Source organism: Cebus imitator, unplaced genomic scaffold (assembly GCF_001604975.1).
Source record: "Cebus imitator isolate Cc_AM_T3 unplaced genomic scaffold, Cebus_imitator-1.0 Scaffold424, whole genome shotgun sequence".
NCBI classification, from domain to species: domain Eukaryota; kingdom Metazoa; phylum Chordata; class Mammalia; order Primates; family Cebidae; genus Cebus; species Cebus imitator.
The window spans coordinates 1,269,163-1,287,369 of NW_016107739.1; the positions used below are offsets into that span (position 1 = coordinate 1,269,163).

The following is an 18,207-nucleotide window of genomic DNA, read 5'->3' on the forward strand; positions in this document are numbered from 1 at the left end:
AAGACTTATTTAACTCCTCCTGTGTACCAGGCACTGTTGGAGGAGGTGGAGATTCAAAAGTGAATGAAGGAGTGTCCATAGGCACAAAGTGCTGTGCTGATGCTTGAGACACATTTCTTACTCTGTCTGCCCCACAAATGAAGAGTTAAGGATTTCTACCTGGGTGGAGTTGGGAACCCAGCTCTGCCATTTGCTACAGTACTGCTCTCACCATACCAAGTGGCCTCTGCATCCTTCTACCAGAATGTGTAAAGCCTCTTGGCCGCAAAGCTAAGTAGTTTTCTTAAAGGAGTCTTACCTTTGCTGGTCAGATGCTTACGTATGTTCTCTTTCCTCCATCTCACAGTGGACTGCATGGACCCTACGTGTTCAGGCCGGGGCGTCTGCGTGAGAGGCGAATGCCACTGCTCTGTGGGATGGGGAGGCACCAACTGCGAGACCCCTAGAGCCACATGCTTAGACCAATGTTCAGGCCACGGAACCTTCCTCCCCGACACTGGGCTTTGCAGCTGTGATCCAAGCTGGACTGGACACGACTGTTCTATCGGTAAATGCACGGGGATGAAGGGTGGGTGGAGGATGAGTCGGGGTGAGGAGGAATGAGGGTTGGGGTGTGAGGGGTGGGGAGTGGGGAGAAGCAGCATGGGCAGAGGGAGGGGATTTCTACTGTGACATGGTCACCATTCAGTCCTGATCAGGGACGTGACTTTTCTCAATCATGTAGCAATGCATTCCCCATGCCTCTGCGTGCTTTTGTTCTTTCTCTGAACTCTGGCCTTCAATACTTTTAGGTAGAGATAGGATTCAAAAATTACATCCTTACATCATTCGTTCCATAGCAGTGTTCTTGAGATTCAAAACTACCCCTCAACAATAGTACTTATAGATATGTGTCACTGAAATCTCATCTCATGTTAAGACGTTATCCCTGGAGGCAAGGCCATAGGGAAAGTTTTCCTAGTTAAGCTCTGTAGGGGTGGGCTTCACAGGATGCATGTCCCTGCCATCAAACCCTTCGGTTTCACCTGTTTCTCATAATGAAGTGCAAACTGGGTGTAGTGTTTAGGGTTCTTTGGAATCTGGCCCCCACCTGCCCTTCTAGCCAAACACTCTGTTAGTTACTAAGCTCCATGAGGTTAGCAAACATGTCTTATTCACCCTGAAGCCCCAGGACTCAGCAAGGCCTTACCCACAGTACCTACTCAATAAATAGTGATGAATGAATGAATGAACACATGATCGACTGTGTTCTTGATTGTGGCATTTGGTTCACCACAGGGTTTGTACATATAAAGTACAAAGGATAATTATGTTGGCACCCTTCTGTTTGAAAACACTATGATTTATAGATCCTTTCCAAGTGAGGATTAAATAAGAGCATATGTGAGTCACCTAGCACGGTATTGGTGTATAATGGGTTACATTCACATCTAATCTTTATTGAATCTGTGCAAATCCCTATGAGAAAGGTGTCATTTATCCATGTTTTACCAATTTGCATAATACTTTAATCACTGAATACTTACTGTGCACCTACAATATACCAGACACTCTTCTAATTAGACAGGATGAAGAGACAAAAGAGTCCCTGCCTTTGTAGAGTGTGCATTCTGGGAAAGGAGGGGGGGCGGACAACAATGACAGAATGAAGATAAGTAAACCAATAAAGGACCTAAGGCTCAGAAAAAATTTAAGTAATCCTGCCCAGGGACAAAAAGCTAAAAAGTGATAGCCTCTCCAGCTATGCTTTTTTATTCCAAATCATTTTCCTCGGCACTCCACGCTGTTTAAACAAAGTGAGGCTCAGATTAGCTCATTTTGTTGTATATTAACAGTTCTAGTGGTGATCGAGAAAGATGATCGAGACCTTTGGCAAAAATGAGATCCATGCAGCATTCATGCCTTTGGAATACTTTGGACTACCTTTCACTGTTGAATGGAGAATCGGTGTTAAATACACAGTCTCAATTGGACTTTTATCCTTGCTTGCAAAGCTAATGTAAAGACATGATTGTAAGCACAGATGTGCAGGGTCTCAGGAATAATTCTTTTTATATGGTTTTGTTTATAGCGATATAATAAATGGTCCTCTTAAAGCTATACTGGCTTGCATTGTTCATTATGTGGCCACAAAGCTAATTTATGATAGGCATATAACTGTGTCTTGCACGGTTAATCCCTGATGAAACCCCACAGCCTCTGAGGAGGTAGGTATAACTTTGGATGAGATTATTAAGTATTCTTTAGTTAGCCCTGTAAATGGAAAGAACAGAACTATTAAAAGGGACTTTGAATAGAATTATGAGCTCTCCTCTCCTCAGTCTTGGCCACACCATTCCCCATAACTGCTATCAAACGTGTATGTGTCCTCATGTACAAAGGCAAGAGAGAACCATGTGATGAGGAAACTCCCTGAGACGGACTTTCTTCAGACAGACTTGAGTTCAAATCTTGGCTCTGCTACTTACTAATTACAATTTTGGGCAAGTTACAGCTCCCTCTGGAGCTGTAAAATGGAAATAATGATAGTACCTACCTTCTGGAGTCATAGTGAGAAATATTTAAGAAAATGAAAAAGTCTCAGACCACAGTGCAATCAAATTAGAACTCAGAATTCAGAAACTAACTCAAACTGCACAACTTCATGGAAAGTGAACAACTGTCTCTTGAATGGTGACTGGATAAACAATGAAATGAAGACAGAAATAAAGATGTTCTTAGAAACCAGCGAGAACGAATACACAATATACCAGAATCCCTGGGGCACATTTGGAGCAGTGTCTGGAGGAAAATTTATAGTAATAAATGCCTACATGAGAAGAAAGGAAATATCTAAAATTGACACCCTATCATCAAAATTGAAAGAGCTAGAGGAGCAAGATCAAAAAAACTCAAAACGTAGCAGAAGACAAGAAATAACTAAGATCAGAGCAGAACTGAAGGAGACAGAGACACAAAAAGCCCTTCAAAAAATCAGTAAATCCAGGAGCTCGTTTTTCGAAAAGATCAACAAAAGAGATGGACCACTAGCCAGATTAATAAAAAAGAAAAAAGAGAATAATCAAATAGATGAAATAAAAAACGATAAAGGGGATATCACCACAGATTCCACAGAAATACAAACCGCCATCAGAGATTACTACAAACAACTCTATGCACATAAACCACTAAACCTGGAAGAAATGGATAAATTCCTGGACACTTGCATCCTCCCAAGCCTAAACCAGGAAGAAGTCAAAACCCTGAATAGACAAATAACAAGGGCTGAAGTTGAGGCAGCAGTTAATAGCCTACCACCCAAAAAAAGCCCAGGTCCAGGTGGGTTCACAGCCGAATTCTACCAGACATACAAAGAGGAGCTGGTACCGTTCCTTCTGAAACTATTCCAAACAATCCAAAAAGAGGGAATCCTCCCCAAATCATTTTATGAGACCAACATCATCCTGATACCAAAACCAGGCAGAGACTCAACAAGAAAAGAAAACTTCAGGCCAATATCCATGATGAACATAGATGCAAAAATCTTCAATAAAATACTGGCAGACCGATTGCAACAGTACATCAAAAAGCTTATCCATCATGAACAAGTAGGCTTCATCCCGGGGATGCAAGGCTGGTTCAACATACTCAAGTCTATGAATGTAATTCACCACATAAACAGAACCAAAGACAAAAACCATGTGATTATCTCAATAGATGCAGAGAAGGCCTTTGACAAAATTCAACAGCCCTTTATGCTAAAAACTCTGAATAAACTAGGTATCGATGGAGCGTATCTTAAAATAATAAAAGCTGTTTACGGCAAACTCACAGCCAATATCATACTGAATGGGCAAAGAGTGGAGCATTCCCTTTGAAATCTGGCACTAGACAAGGATGCCCTCTCTCACCACTTATTCAATATAGTATTGGAAGTTCTAACCATAACAATCAGGCAAGAAAAAGAAATAAAGGGTATTCAATTAGGAAAGGAGGAAGTCAGTTGTCTCTATTTGCAGATGACATGATTGTGTATTTAAAAGACCCCATCGTCCCAGCCCAAAATCTCCTGAAACTGATAAGAAACTTCAGCAAAGTCTCAGGATACAAAATCAATGTGCAACAATGACAAGCATTCCGATACACCAATAACAGAGAGCCAAAGCATGAGCAAACTCCCATTTGCAATTGCTGCAAGAAGAATAAAATACCTAGGAATACAACTAACAAAGGAGGTAAGGGACCTCTTCAAGAATAACTACAAACAACTGCTCAAAGAAATCAGAGAGAAAACAAACAGATGGAAAAACATTCCATGCTCGTGATTAGGAAGAATCAATATCGTGAAAATGGCTGTACTGCCCAAAGTAATTTACAGATTCAATGCTATCCCCATCAAGCTACCAATGACCTTCTTCACAGAACTGGAAAAAAAAAAACACCATAAACTTCATATGGAACCAAAAGAGAGGCCACATAGCCAAGTCAATTCTAAGCAAAAAGAACAAAGCTAGAGGCATCACGCTACCTGACTTCAAACTATATCGCAAGGCTACAGTAATCATAACAGCATGGTACTGGTACCAAAACAGAGATATAGACCAATGGAACAGAACAGAGGCCTCGGAGGCAGCACCACACATCTACAACCATCCAATCTGACAAACCTGACAAAAACAAGCAATGGGGAAAGGATTCCCTGTTTAATAAATGGTGTTGGGAAAACTGGCTAGCCATGTGCAGAAAGCAGAAACCGCACCCCTTCCTGACACCTTACACTAAAATTAACTCCAGATGGATTAAAGACTTAAACATAAGACCTAACACCATAAAAACCCTAGAAGAAAACCTAGGCAAAACCATTTAGGACTTAGTCATAGGCAAGGACTTCATGACTAAAACACCTAAATCATTGGCAACAAAAGCCAAAATAGACAAATGGGATCTAATTAAACTCTGGAGCCTTCTGCACATTAAAAGAAACAATCATTAGAGTGAACTGGCAACCAACAGAATGTGAAAAAATTTTTGCAGTCTATTCATCTGACAAAGGGCTAATATCCGGAATCTATAAAGAACTAAAACAGATTTACAAGAAATAAAAACAAACAAACCCATTCGAAAGTGGGCAAAGGATATGAACAGACACTTTACAAAAGAAGACAAAAATGAGACTAACAAACATGCTCATCATCACTGGTCATTAGAGACATGCAAATCAAAACTACATTGAGATACCATCTCACACCAGTTAGGATGGCGATCATTAAAAAAAGCTGGAGACAACAGATGCTGGAGAGGATGTGGAGAAATAGGAAGACTTTTACACTGTTGGTGGGAGTGTAAATTAGTTCAACCTTTGTAGAAGACAGTGTGGCATTCCTCAAGGACCTGGACGTAGAAATTCCATTTGACTCAGCAATCCCATTACTGGGTATATATCCAAAGGATTATAAATTGTTCTGTTATAAGGACACATGCACACGTATGTTCATTGCGGCACTGTTTACAATAGCAAAGACTTGGAACCAACCCAAATGCCCATCAGTGATAGACTGGATAGGGAAAATGTGGCACATATACACCATGGAATACCATGCAGCCATAAAAACCGATGAGTTTGTGTCCTTTGTCGGGACATTGATGAACCTGGAAACCATCATTCTCAGCAAACTGACATAAGAACAGAAAATCAAACACTGTATGTTCTCACTCATAGGCGGATGTTGAACAATGAGAACACATGGACACAGGGAGGGGAGCATCACACACTGAGGTCTGTGTGGGGCGTCTAGGGGAGGGACAGCTGGGGGTGGGAAGTTGGGAAGGGATATCATGGTGAGAAATGCCAGATATAGGTGATGGGGAGGAAGGCAGCAAACCACATTGCCATGTATGTACCTATGCAACAATCCTGCATGTTCTTTACATGTACTCCAGAACCTAAATGCAATTAAAAAAAACAAATATATATATATATATATATATATATATATATATGTATATTTTATTTTTTTGAAAAGGAAAATGAAAACGATTTGGCCCATTATATGAGCTCAATACCTGTTAGCTATTGTTATGATGTTAATTAAAACACTCATTGGTGGAGCAATTGATATTAACAAATTTGATAGTAAGAGGCAAGATGAAATCCCTTTCAGAAATACAGATCCTAAATTTTTCTGTAGCCTGTCACTGACTAGAAGGGTGTCATGATTGCCACAAGGCCTGGGATTTAAAAGGCAGCTTTAAAACTGTTGTAACAGTAAAAGCAGTTGGTGTTTGTTGAGTATCATAGAAACACACCCTGCACAAAAGCAGCCCTGCAAGGTTGGGATGACAGGTATGGTATTGCCCCGGTTCCTGTGCTGAAGCTAGGGTAGTGGCTGTGACTTGCAGGAGCCGTGCTGGTGAGGGAGGAAGCTGGGAGTCAAGGCCTGGCCCTGCGCTGGGGCAGCCTGCTTCCCAGCACTCCCCACAGGCCGCATTCCTCCTCAGCTGTCACCTTGCCTCTGGAAGCGGGTTTGAAGGAGAATGAGGGCGCTTCAACTGCTCTCTCTCCTCAGCCCCTGCTGTATAGGAACTGCTGGCCTGGGTTCCACCCTGCTTCTGCCACATGTTCACTGTGTGACCTTGGCAAGAAACTTCACTTTCCTTGACTTCAGTTCCCTTATCTGAAAGATGGAGATAGTAATAGTACCTACCTCAGCAGGTTGTGTAATCACTAAAGCACATTATTTTTGTATGCACATAGGACAGAGCCTGTCATAGAAGAAACACTTAATGTCTCTACCACCTCCCTTCCAAGGAGACTTTCACTGAGTGGAAGCTGTTTTGAAACTCGAGTTTTTGCAGTGAAGCTAAGTAAGGAATGCCTTGTTGCCTGGATCCACTATAGAGCCAAGAAACTATGTTTAGGGAGTTGGCTACAGGGCAGCAGAACAGGCACTGGGCTTTTTGGGGAAAGTGTTGCTCCCCACTCATTGAATGGCTTCAGCATGTGGCTTAACCCTCTAACCCTTAGTTTTCCCTTAGGTAAAATTACTTTATGGAATTACTGTGAGGATAGATGAGGAAATATGGGCAAAATGGTTTTCACCGTGTCTGGCACAGCTCACACCCTGGACAAGCAGTAGTGCTAGTCATCTTGCCTGTGCTACTTGCTGCCTGGCATGGCTGGGCTGGCACAGATGCTGCCTGGCATGGCTGGGCTGGCACAGACACTGCCCAGTCCCTCCCATCAGGACCTGCAGGCCAAAAGGCAAATCCCAAGTGATCCTTGCATTGGTTCTGGGTTCTTGGGTTGGCAGAGATGGTCCCCTGCTGCCTGCTGCCTCCTAGGAAGGAACACTGTCTATTCCCTGAGACATGTGTCTTGCTGTTTGGCACCAAGAACAGGATTTAATGAAAGCAGTTTAAATCAACATGCCCTGCACTCAACAACCAGCCCTGTATTGAAATATGAGCTGACAAGTTCCCCAGCACTTTGGTTAGGTTTGTGGAAACAGTGAAGTCAGATTTTATACAAGTGTTTACTCAGTTCCCTGGCTTCCTGGCAACTTGGCTTCCAGTCTCATCTCAGAAATTCCTCTTTCAAACCAGCCTCATGCATGTGGTCTTCCTTCCTGATAAGCCACACGAGATAACTGTTGGAACAGATTCTTATGGCCCAGAAGAGCATAGGACATAGGCACCCGGGGGACTTCACTTCCTGAGTCATTTGGGAGGATGATACTGATCAGGGTGGTAGTGATGGTGGGGGCTACTGCTGATGCTGTTAAACAGATAGAGAAGAGTTGGAGAGGGGGAATGACTGACCCGGAGTGAGTCAGCTTTCCAGTGGCAGTTGAATTAAATCCAGGCCCTTCGTTCCCAAGTCCTCAGCTCTTGCCTCATGCCCACCTTCTATCCAAAGAGATGTTCGTGTTACCAGTCTTATCTTTCTTTCTGACAAGCCACAGGATAGAGTAACAAAGAGCCATCCATTTATTAGTGTTTAGCATGTACCAGGCACTGAAATAAGTCCTTTATAACCTTATCTGAGTTAAGGTTCGTAAGAACTCTGGGAAGGAAGTATTACCATTTCCAGATGAGGAAGCTGAAGCCCAGAAAGATTAAATTACATGTCGGCATCCTTTTTCCCCAGCCCTCACCCAATTAATAAGTGGCAGAGTCCAGATTCAAACCAGATCTTGCTCCAAGGTCTCTCCTGAACACTATGTTATACTGAGCAATGTACCTTAATCAGTCTCTCTTTCTCTTTCTCTCTAACCAAGCTGTGAACTCTGTGAGGTTGGGGCCTATCAATATCCCTAGCATAGGGCAAACATGCGTTAGGTTCTCAGTGATTATTCCATGAATGACTTAACCAGCGAATAGTCAAAGGAAGAAGAGCCCACTGGGAACACAGAGAAGGGAGTAGCTGCAGCTGAAAGCTCTGTCCAGGAAGATGCCAACAGCAAACCTAATCCCTTCTCTCAGGACTCCACCTCCTCCCCAGCTCCTCACAAACCCCTTCCCTCCCACTCCCCACACGTTGTGCTGGGCTAACACCAAACAGCTCTCTGCACTCCTTCTCTGTCACTTCCCAGACCTAGATCATGTTAGTTTCATGTGCAGTGCCAGCCAGCCACAAGCCCTCTTGGACAAAAGCTGGCATCATTTCACCTCCCTGAAGCCATCTTTCCCAGGGAGCAGGCCTGCTGGGCTGGATGCCTCATCAACTTTTGCATAAAGTGGGTACACTCAGCAGCACGGCTATGCAGAACAACTCACATCTCCCCTTCCAAACACTTTAATTGGCTTTTCACCCTTTTGGCTCAGAGCTGTCTCAGAACAGAGAAAGAATTTAATCTCTTTGAGATGGTCTTTAGAATTGGAAAGGCTCACCTTTCTTTCAGAGCTTAATGGATTCTAAAGATTTCGTGCTCCATGTCATTTTCCATGGTACCCTTTCAAAGGCCATTCCTTAGGCTTATCATTTGCCCCTGTTGGTTCTCCTTCGGGTCTTCCTTCCCCACACTCACCCCCATAGCCCCTCTCCTCAGCCTTATAAATTCACTCCTCATTTTCACTGCTCTGTGAGCTCTCTCCAGTCTTGTCTCCCATAAATGACTTTTATTTGAGAGAGCCCTCTCACTATATTTTATTCCTTAGGGTTGCTGGCTCACGGAAGCAGTACATGGCAGAGATTCTGCCTGTAAAATGCTCATGCTGTGGGTTTATGATTCTTATCATTTGATTGCAATTGAGTTTCATGGAATAACAGTTGGAGATGTTTTAGAGATTCAGTGGCATAGGTTTGGAGGTAACATGTGCAGTCAGCAAGAATTGCATGAAATTTGGAGTAGGACCAGGCTAGATTTTCAAGACTCAGCTTAAGCATAGATAATGGCTAATGATACCTGCCTTGCAGGATTATTTTCCAGATTAGATTTAACATGTATACTTAAGTTGCCTAGCATGGTGGCTGTATTCAGTAAGCAGTCAATAAATGAAGTATTTGTATGTATTTTTAGAATGCATGATTAGATTTCAGACATCCAAACGGTCCTTAGACTCTAACAAATTTAATTCTTAGGACAGTTTACAGAGTGAAGGTTTGGACCCGAAAGACCTGGATCTGAATCTGTGTAACCTTAAACAACTCTCTTTCTCTCTCAGAGGCTCAGTTTCCTTGCAGTTTCTGAGTCTCTCTACCATCCCCGTTCCCCAGCCCCCAACACTGGTCATTGACTCCAGATGAAGAGTCATTATCTAGATTATCTAGATCATTACCTAGATGAAGAGTCTAGATGAAGAGTTAGATAAAAGCTGACACATTTATTCCCAAAAAACTAGGTCAGTGGCCCACAGCACAAGGGAGTTAGGGTTGGCCTCCTCTCAGCATCACGAGCTTCCCGAGGTCCATTCCAGAGAAGAGCACAACCTCCTCAGAGAGAGCACCCCACAACAGCCCCAGACCTGCTCCCACCCTGACACATTCACTGCGTTCATTCACTGAACCTTTCTGGCCTCTCCTATGTGCTGGGCACTCACTGTTTTAGGCATCAAAGATCAGAGAGCCCCAGTCTGGTCAGGAAGTGAGACACCTAATTATGCAGCATGAGCAGAGCTCTGATTGATGTGTGTACAGTAGGGTTTGGAGCACAAGGGCAGGAGCAGTGAACTTGGCCAGTAAGAGATGGGAGAGGAACCAGAGAAGGTCCTCACCAACTGGAGACTTGTGAGCCAGACCCCGAAAGGGGACTGAGGGGAGGCCCCCTGGTGGCCAAGGAGGAGAGGGCAGTGCAGGCCAAGCATGCCTGGTCAGCTGGACAGTTGCGCCTCAGTCTGGCTGGAGCATAGGAACTGCAGGGGTGAGTGGCAGGTAGGAAGGCCAGAAGGTAGGCAGGATCCAAATCTTGGAGCCTGCTGAATACCTTGCCAAAAATCTTGACTTAAAATAATTGTCAGTGTGCAATCCCAGCACTTTGGGAGGCCGAGGCAGGCGGATAACCTAAGGTCAGGAGTTTGAGGCCAGCCTGACCAACATGGAGAAATCGCTACCAAAAATACAAAATTAGCCAGATGTGGTGGCACATACCTGTAATCCCAGCTACTCAGGAGGCTGAGGCAGGAGAATCGCTTGAACCTGGGAGGTGGAGGTTGCAGTGAGCCAGGATTGCGCCATTGTACTGCAGCTTGGGCAACAAGAGTGAAACCCCATCTCAAAATAAAATAAAATAAAATAATTGTAAATGAACCAATGATTTCCCTTTCAGACTCTACATCTGGTCTCTTTATTTGGCTCTCTCAGCTCAATCTGGCCTAGATTCTACCTTAACATAGGGGAACTCTAGAATTCACACTCAGATCCTCTAAGCTTCCAGTTTATTCTCTATTAATCTCCCCTACCCAAAGGGAAAGCAAAATTACAAAGCATAAATAATAACAATAATGACTAGATGGCTATGGCGCTGAAAAACTCAGTTATCAAATTATGTCACAATTGACAGCAAAATAAATTCAATGCTTTAACAAAAATAAGCTTAAAGTAGCAACAAGGTTAAAAAAAATTAAAGCTTTAAACATAGCAGTTGCATTAGAGCTAAATTCAATTTTATTTACGAGGCAAAATATAATTACATTTAAATTTGAGGGAACATAATTTAATTCTTATTAATGACAGAAAGACTGAGTGAGATGCTTTAATGCCAGAGAAATTGTCTTATGTTCATGGATGGGAGAGAAAATTAGATTCAGCACTGAGCATTCTCCCCTGTTACAAGTCTCATTTGTGTAGCCAGAATTGTTCCTTCTCTGAGAAGCATTAGTTTCTCAGCCCAGAAAGCACAGCACTGACATCCAATTAAACATCAAAAGGAAACGATCAAGCTAGGCTGTTTCTGTATAGGTATGTTATAGGAGGGGAAACTCAAGGTTAGAATTTCTCCGGAGGAATAATATCTATTGAGACTTGACATTTCCTGTACCCCTTCCCAACAGCAAGCGATAGCCTAAAATCAAAGTTCATAATAATAAATATCCAGGAGATTGACAGTGGCATAAAGAAGGAAGGGAATTGTCAGAGAGAAGCAGGGAAGAGCCTACCAGGTGTCTGGGAGGTAGTGTGGAGGTTTAGACACAATGAGATGGTCAGTACCTAACATTTAATCAAAGACTAGAAAATTGGGCCCAGACAAGCATGCTGCTAAATACTGCCAGAGTTTAAGGTTGATAAACCAAGAGCTGGCAGATTTGTAATTTAGTAGAATTTCCCCTGACAGCCCTGGAACATTTTCTATCAGAATTGGAGCTCGTCAGTATGCAAATATAAGCCCTCCTGAAATTGCGCTGCAGAATGAAGTTTCTATTTGGATGCCCAAGCTGATATCTTATACAAAATCTCCAGTTGTCTTCCTGAATCAAACTGCTGTTATTATAACTTGTAATTAAAAAAAAAATTCTTGAATGGAAATTTTACATTTTACAGAGCTCCTTCGTATATGTGCTTCATGATTTATTCAAACAGCAAATACATTAACCTCTGACATTGCAGATGGTGTTATTCCCAGGAAACTAGGGTCCGAGAACTTGGGTGACTTACTCAAAGACAGTCTGGGGAAACAATGATTCACTTCCAGGCTTCTCTGGCTTCAGAGCCCATGTTTATCCCCTGCACAACTCTGCCTTTGGCTATTACCAAGGTTTATGCTGAAACTGCCAGTAATTCAGGTATCAGGTTTTGGGTAGCACTTCATTTAGTAACACTGCCAGAGGAACCATGTAAATTGGATCATGACTTTGGTGTACTAATATTACTACAAGGGTTTCAGGAAAAGAGCAATTGCTTTCAACTGATAGTCAGGGAAGCTTATTGGAGGAAATGGAATTTAAGGTGGTATTGGAGGTTGGATATGAATAGGTAGTGATAAAAGGAAGAGGCAAGTACCTTGCAGCAGCCAATTGTAGAAGTCAAAGATTTGTAACATATACACAGATGGGAGATCAGGGCATTTTCTAGGAAAGACAAGTAGTTTGAACTGGCTTAGCTTACGATATCTGTGGCAGTAGTGAGGGGGGAAAAGGTGAAGGAAGCCAGCATGAATAATCTTGAAGGAGTTTAGGTTTTTTCTGTCATGGGGAGCCACTGAGAAGTTTCAAGCAGAGGTGTGATACGGTCAGGTTTGGTTTTAGAAAGCTACTCTAGTGTCAGCATACAGTTGGAGGAGCATACCTGGGACAGCCAGGTGAAAGTGTCCAGGGATAGTTAGATAGATGAGCTTATGACTGAGTGGAGAATGAGGGTTTCACAAAAGGTTATCAGAATCAGAGATCGTTGGGAAGAGAGTGTAACATCAGCTGTCTCTTCGTTTCACCCAGTTGGGCCCTTTTAGTGGGGGTCTGTTTGTGTTCCAGCCCTGGCCAGAAATACACATACCAGTCACATCCTTTGGCTTCCTTGCTCACTAGTTCTTTCCTGGCTTGTTATCCTTCTGCAAAGTCAGCTCCTATTTGGAGGGCTCCTCCAAGCTAGGTTTGAACTCCTTAATCAGGAAGCCAGATACTCTCCAATTAAGAGGAATAACAGTGGCTTACTGCTTCCTGTGGTAGGTGCTTTGTAAAGATTTGAAATTCCAGTCCTGGGGGAATAGATGTGGAGACCTGCTCTACACCCACATACTAGAATCCACTTTTCTGCTTGGTTTGAAAGCTCTCCAGGCTCCTTGAATGAGGTGAAAGGCCATGTGGTTTCCAAGGCTCGTTAACTTTCTGCCATCTCAGTCTGTGGAACAGAGCCATGACTTGAAGCAGCTCTGACTTTCGGGTGACGGGGAAGGAAGTTGAAAAGCACAGGAGAGTAGCTTGGGTTTGGCCTCAATGTCTAAAGGAGACTAATTACCGTAAGGAAGTCAGAGGTTCCTTTCCTGTATCTTCTTCCTCTTCTGGCTTCTTCCTGAAACCTGCACTGAGACTAAAAGCCATCTGTCCAACTTAGTGAGGGAGGGAGGGAGGAAGCGTGGGTGCCATCCTTTCAGCATGCTAATTTGTACAAAATAAAGAGAGATCTGATCTGTGGGAGAGAAACTTAACTTTTAATTAGCCTACTGTGTGCTGAGCATGGTAGCTGGTGTTCTGCTCATTTACACACATAGGTAGACTTGAGTTTCTTGTGGATAGGACTAATTTCATATAATCTTGTATCCTCAGCCCCTGGGCATATTTGGCACCTAGTAGATGCTCAGTATATTTTTAAATCTTTTATAACTCTGGAAGATAGATACCGTTATCACCATTTTATAAATTACAAAAATCAGACTCAGAGGTGTGCAGTATTTGTTTCACATAGCTAGGAAGTAGCAGAGAAGATTCTTGCCTGATTCCAAGCCTCTGCTCTGTGAAAAATCACAGAATCTTACATGGAGCCTTTTGTTCTGTACCACTGAGATCTGGCAATACAGATACAGTTAGAAGACATGTTTCCTGTGTAAGACTCACTGGGGAATGCAGAGATTAATTTGATGCTAGCAGGGTCCTCTAGACAACTCAGGTAGACTAATAACCCCCAGAAAGGAAGATCTGCTTTGGGAAGGCAGAATGTGAAACTCCTTCCAGCTAGGACACTTTGAAGGGGCTTCAAGGAGGACGTGGCATTGGAGCCCGAATTCAAAGTGCATTTAGATTTGAACATGTGAAAATCACAGTAAAGGAGCCCAGACCATGAAAATGTCACAGGCAGTAGCATAGAAGAGGGCCTAAAGAGTTCAGTGACCACCCTCTGGCAGCCACTTGTCCAGCTGTCCCAGCTGCCCCCCTTACATTGACTGTTACTTAAGGCAGCCAACAAGTTCCTACGCAAGTACTGACATGCATGTCACTGTATGGCATAGGATAAGGCACTTCCTGGATAGGCCCTAGTTTTCCCATCTAGAGAATTCTCTTCTAACCATAGAGCCGCTTCTAGTTTATCTCTTTTTCTCCCTGGACTCTAATCCACCTGAAGGAGATCTCCTGGCCAGAATCAGGCCACTTCCTGCCCATTGCCAGCTCTCTCCTGCCTGGACCTCCTTCATTTTCTGCTCTTTCGCTGGTTCTTCACTCAGCTCCCCAGGTCTCTGTGCCTTTATTCCACATCCACCTTGCAAAACCCAAGCTCATTTTGACCATTCACCATTTCTGATCTCACAGCTAGGCTTATGAACACCTCTAAGCCAAATCCCATCATGCTTGTGACCTTGAGCCTCTCCTGGTCCCTCCCAGCTACAGTTCCTGTACTTTGTGAGCTCTTGCTTTCATTCGCCATAGGGGCTCTTTCAAATGTCCACCGTCTATTCATCGGCACCCTGCTCTGGGGAGATTCCTGCCTCCTACTTCACTGAGAACACTGAGGCCACTGGTTCAGTGCTGCGCCATCATCCTGCTTGCTCCCTGTACAGCCTGTGTCCCACATGACTCTCTGCCTGATCGCTCTACCCAGAGGCTGAAGTACCCACTAAGCCCGTCTCTCTGTGCTTCAGAAACAGTCCTCTCTACCAGTTGAAAGCCACCTCAGTTGAACATCTCCTTGCTCCCTCCGGTATCTTCAACCCCCCCTTTCCCTGACACTTTCCAGCACATAAACATGAAATAGTTGCCACAAAGTGGGTGTTCACTCCATAAAAGATATGCATGATACAAGGCACAGTACTTGGTGTTCATTTAACCCACACATAAGCCTGAAATATTGGTATCTGTACCCTATTTTGCAGATGAAAAGTCAAGGCACAGAGAGATAAAGTAACTTGCCCACACATACACTGTAACTCACACAGTGGGTGGATGGATGGATGGAGGGATAAATGGATGGATAGACACTTAGATGGTATGGAAACAGCTGGTAAGGTGATTAGACATTTGGGTAGATGGACAGATAGATGGGCTGATGGATGAGCAGATGGATGGCGGATGAACAGACAAACAGACAAAAGGAAAAATACTTAAAGTCAGCATTGAGTTGGGGTGAGGGAGGAAATTCAAACACTGATTCCAGAGATCTTATAGTCTAGCTGGGGCCACGATCTAAGATGTAATTAACAATCAGAGGATACCCTCATATTGCATCTGAGGTGTTGTCTAAACCCGATCCCACAACTCATAGGCCAAAAATCATGTGAATCACAGACATGTTTCATTTATAGCTAAGTACCTTTGAGCATTTAATGCCTCTAAGCGTTTCCATAACTGTGATATGGGAGTGAAAGCCTCATTGCAGAACTCTTGTGAGGATTTAATGAGTTAATATTTGTGTTTCAACAACAACAGTTCTGGAACATTGAAAGTACTTCATTTTCTTATTGTTGCCTTTAATGCTGACTATTAATAGTTCAGCTTGGACTTTAAGTATGCCAGAATTTCTGATAAACTCCCCTAGTTGTGCAGTAATTCAGATGAGTTAGTGATAAAACAAAAAATCCAGGAGTCATTTAAAATTAAAAAATAAACTCCCCTAGTTGTGCAGTAATTCAGATGAGCTAATGATAAAACAAAAAATCCAGGAATCATTTAAAATTAACCCTCTGTTAAAATTTCTTAAGGTCACTCTTAGAATCTCAGGTCCTCAGCAAAATAGAACAGTTTTATTTATTATCTCTTTTAGTGCTAAATGCAGACTTATGAAAGTACTTCCCAGGAGGTCCCATGGGGCCAGGAGTCTGTTTCCACATGAAGGGAATTTTAGAAACAGCTTCATCTGCACCTGCTCCTTGTTGAGCAGGAGGGTGTGCAGATCTTTGGGTGGAAGCCTTTCTACCCCTTACTTGTATCAATTTTGAGCATCTTTCCAAGTAGAATAAATTTTATGGAAAAATTATGCATAAGTCTCTCCCTTTAGGACAAAGGCACAGCTTTTCCTACCAGCTATTTTAATGAACAGGATTGTAAAGTTAAGTCCAGACAAATTAAAACGTAGCAGTGATAGGTCTCAGGTTTGCATGGGGATTAACATTTAATGAGAGGAGCCTGGGGCAGCTTTTCCTGTAGATATATATATTTTTGGCATAATTAACCAAGAGCCAAACCTATGCCTTTTTCCCTGCCCTTTTGCCCCTTCCTCATGTGTTCACCTCCTTCCACATCCTAGAAAGAGAACAGGTGTGGCTTGGGCATTAGCATGAAGAAGATGTGTCTGTGGGTGTAAGGACCAAGGCATTGGTTTAAATCACAGAGTTTGCACACAGAGATTGGAGGAAATGAGTTTCCAAGGAGCCTAGGCACAAAGGACACTAAGCCTTTACTTGAATATAGTTAACAAAATAACTTGTGTACAACATGGCACTGAAATAGAGTCACGTCAGCTGACGTACACCTCTTCCGTGAAGCTTTTTTTCATTCATCTATTTTTTCTTTCTTTTTATTTTTTTTTTCAATTTGAGAGCAGGTACTGTTTATTAGCCGACCAGCTTAGAAAAATAATCATGGTAGACACCTTACTTCATTCTTCTAATAAGCCTGTTGATCTCGTCCTCCCTGTTGCCAGCATCTTCACCTTCTACAAAATGGGTGGTCCTTTTCTTCATTCCACCTCAGAGAGAAGATAATTTGAAGGGCCACGGAAAGTTATTTGCTTCTTTGAAGTGTTTTCCAACAGTGTACATCTCATGAATCAGATCCTCCATGCAGATGATGCCATATTTACCAAGAGATCAAGTCATCAAAGTGTTACCTGTCAAAGCAATTTGCTTCTTATTGATTTTGCCATAACCATGCTTGTAGATTAGTTCATTTACTGACTTCAGATTTGGGTAGTCCCATGCAATATATGGCTGTATGATCCTCAGCATGTTAACTGAAGCCTTGTTGAGCTTCACAAAGGTTCCATTGAAGATTTGACGAAGGCGAAGAAGTCGCAACACCTTTCGGACCTTTGGGCTCACACCATTGATACCCCTGATCCTGATGATAAACGCCAATTTGGGTTCTGCAGGTATATAGAAGTTGCCAGTTTTTCTTGCCATCTGCACCATTTGAATTTCATTTCTGTACATCTGCCTGTATTCCTTGCGATAGTGCTTCACTTTTTTCATAGATAAGCTTCTTCCTTGCCTTTTGAAGCATCTTTTGGGCAAACTTCTTTCTCAGGCACTTGATCTTCAGCTCTGTGAAATTTCTTCACTTTTTCTTAAGGGTTTCTGGCACAGCTGGAACCTTCTCCTTCTTCTCTTCTACACCCTCCATGGTTCCAGCCAGAAAAAGAGGCGATCTATTCTTGCAACAAACATTTGTTGAAAGCCATACTGGGCCACACCTGGTGCTAGTGCCAGGGAACCGTCCCATCAGGTGGGCTTCCAGTTTAGAGAGAAGACAGTGCATGAGTGAGGCAAGGAAGAGGCAGGGTAGGGAAAGGGCAGTGCTGTGGGTTTGATTTTCTCTAGGTGAAGAGCTCATGCTTGGCCAGATTCATCTCCAAGGACGTGTACAGTTCAGTCAAGAACTCTATAAGCTTGGAATAGGAATTTTAGGACAGTTGGAGATTTTCCCCTGCTTTTGAGAGGAAGTCCAGACTACAAATACAAATGGCTTCTGCCTAGGTTTTTATTTTCTTGGCTGATGGTGCCATGCTAGGTGACCAGAGGAAAAGCAAATATTTTGTTCTTCAGAAACAACGTTTCTCTGCTGGGTGACTTGGAGCTGTGCTGATGGAATCATCTTAGGTCCTCATCAATGAGTCATATACACAGCAGAGTGTACATAGAACTTTTCTTTTTCTTT

At 43.0% G+C, this 18,207-nt stretch overlaps 1 protein-coding gene and 1 pseudogene across 8 annotated transcripts in view; one reads left to right on the forward strand and one right to left on the reverse strand.

The window, feature by feature from the left end:
- TENM4 (teneurin transmembrane protein 4) overlaps positions 1 to 18,207 on the forward strand; it is an 827,507-nt gene that overhangs the window by 677,201 nt on the left and 132,099 nt on the right. For all 8 annotated transcript variants that reach the window (XM_017509841.2, XM_017509836.2, XM_017509838.2 and 5 more), the window contains one exon: positions 347 to 547. In XM_017509841.2, the coding sequence (XP_017365330.1) occupies positions 347 to 547 (201 nt within the window). The remainder of the gene's footprint in view (positions 1 to 346; positions 548 to 18,207) is intronic.
- Positions 16,860 to 17,673, reverse strand: LOC119468403 (annotated as a pseudogene).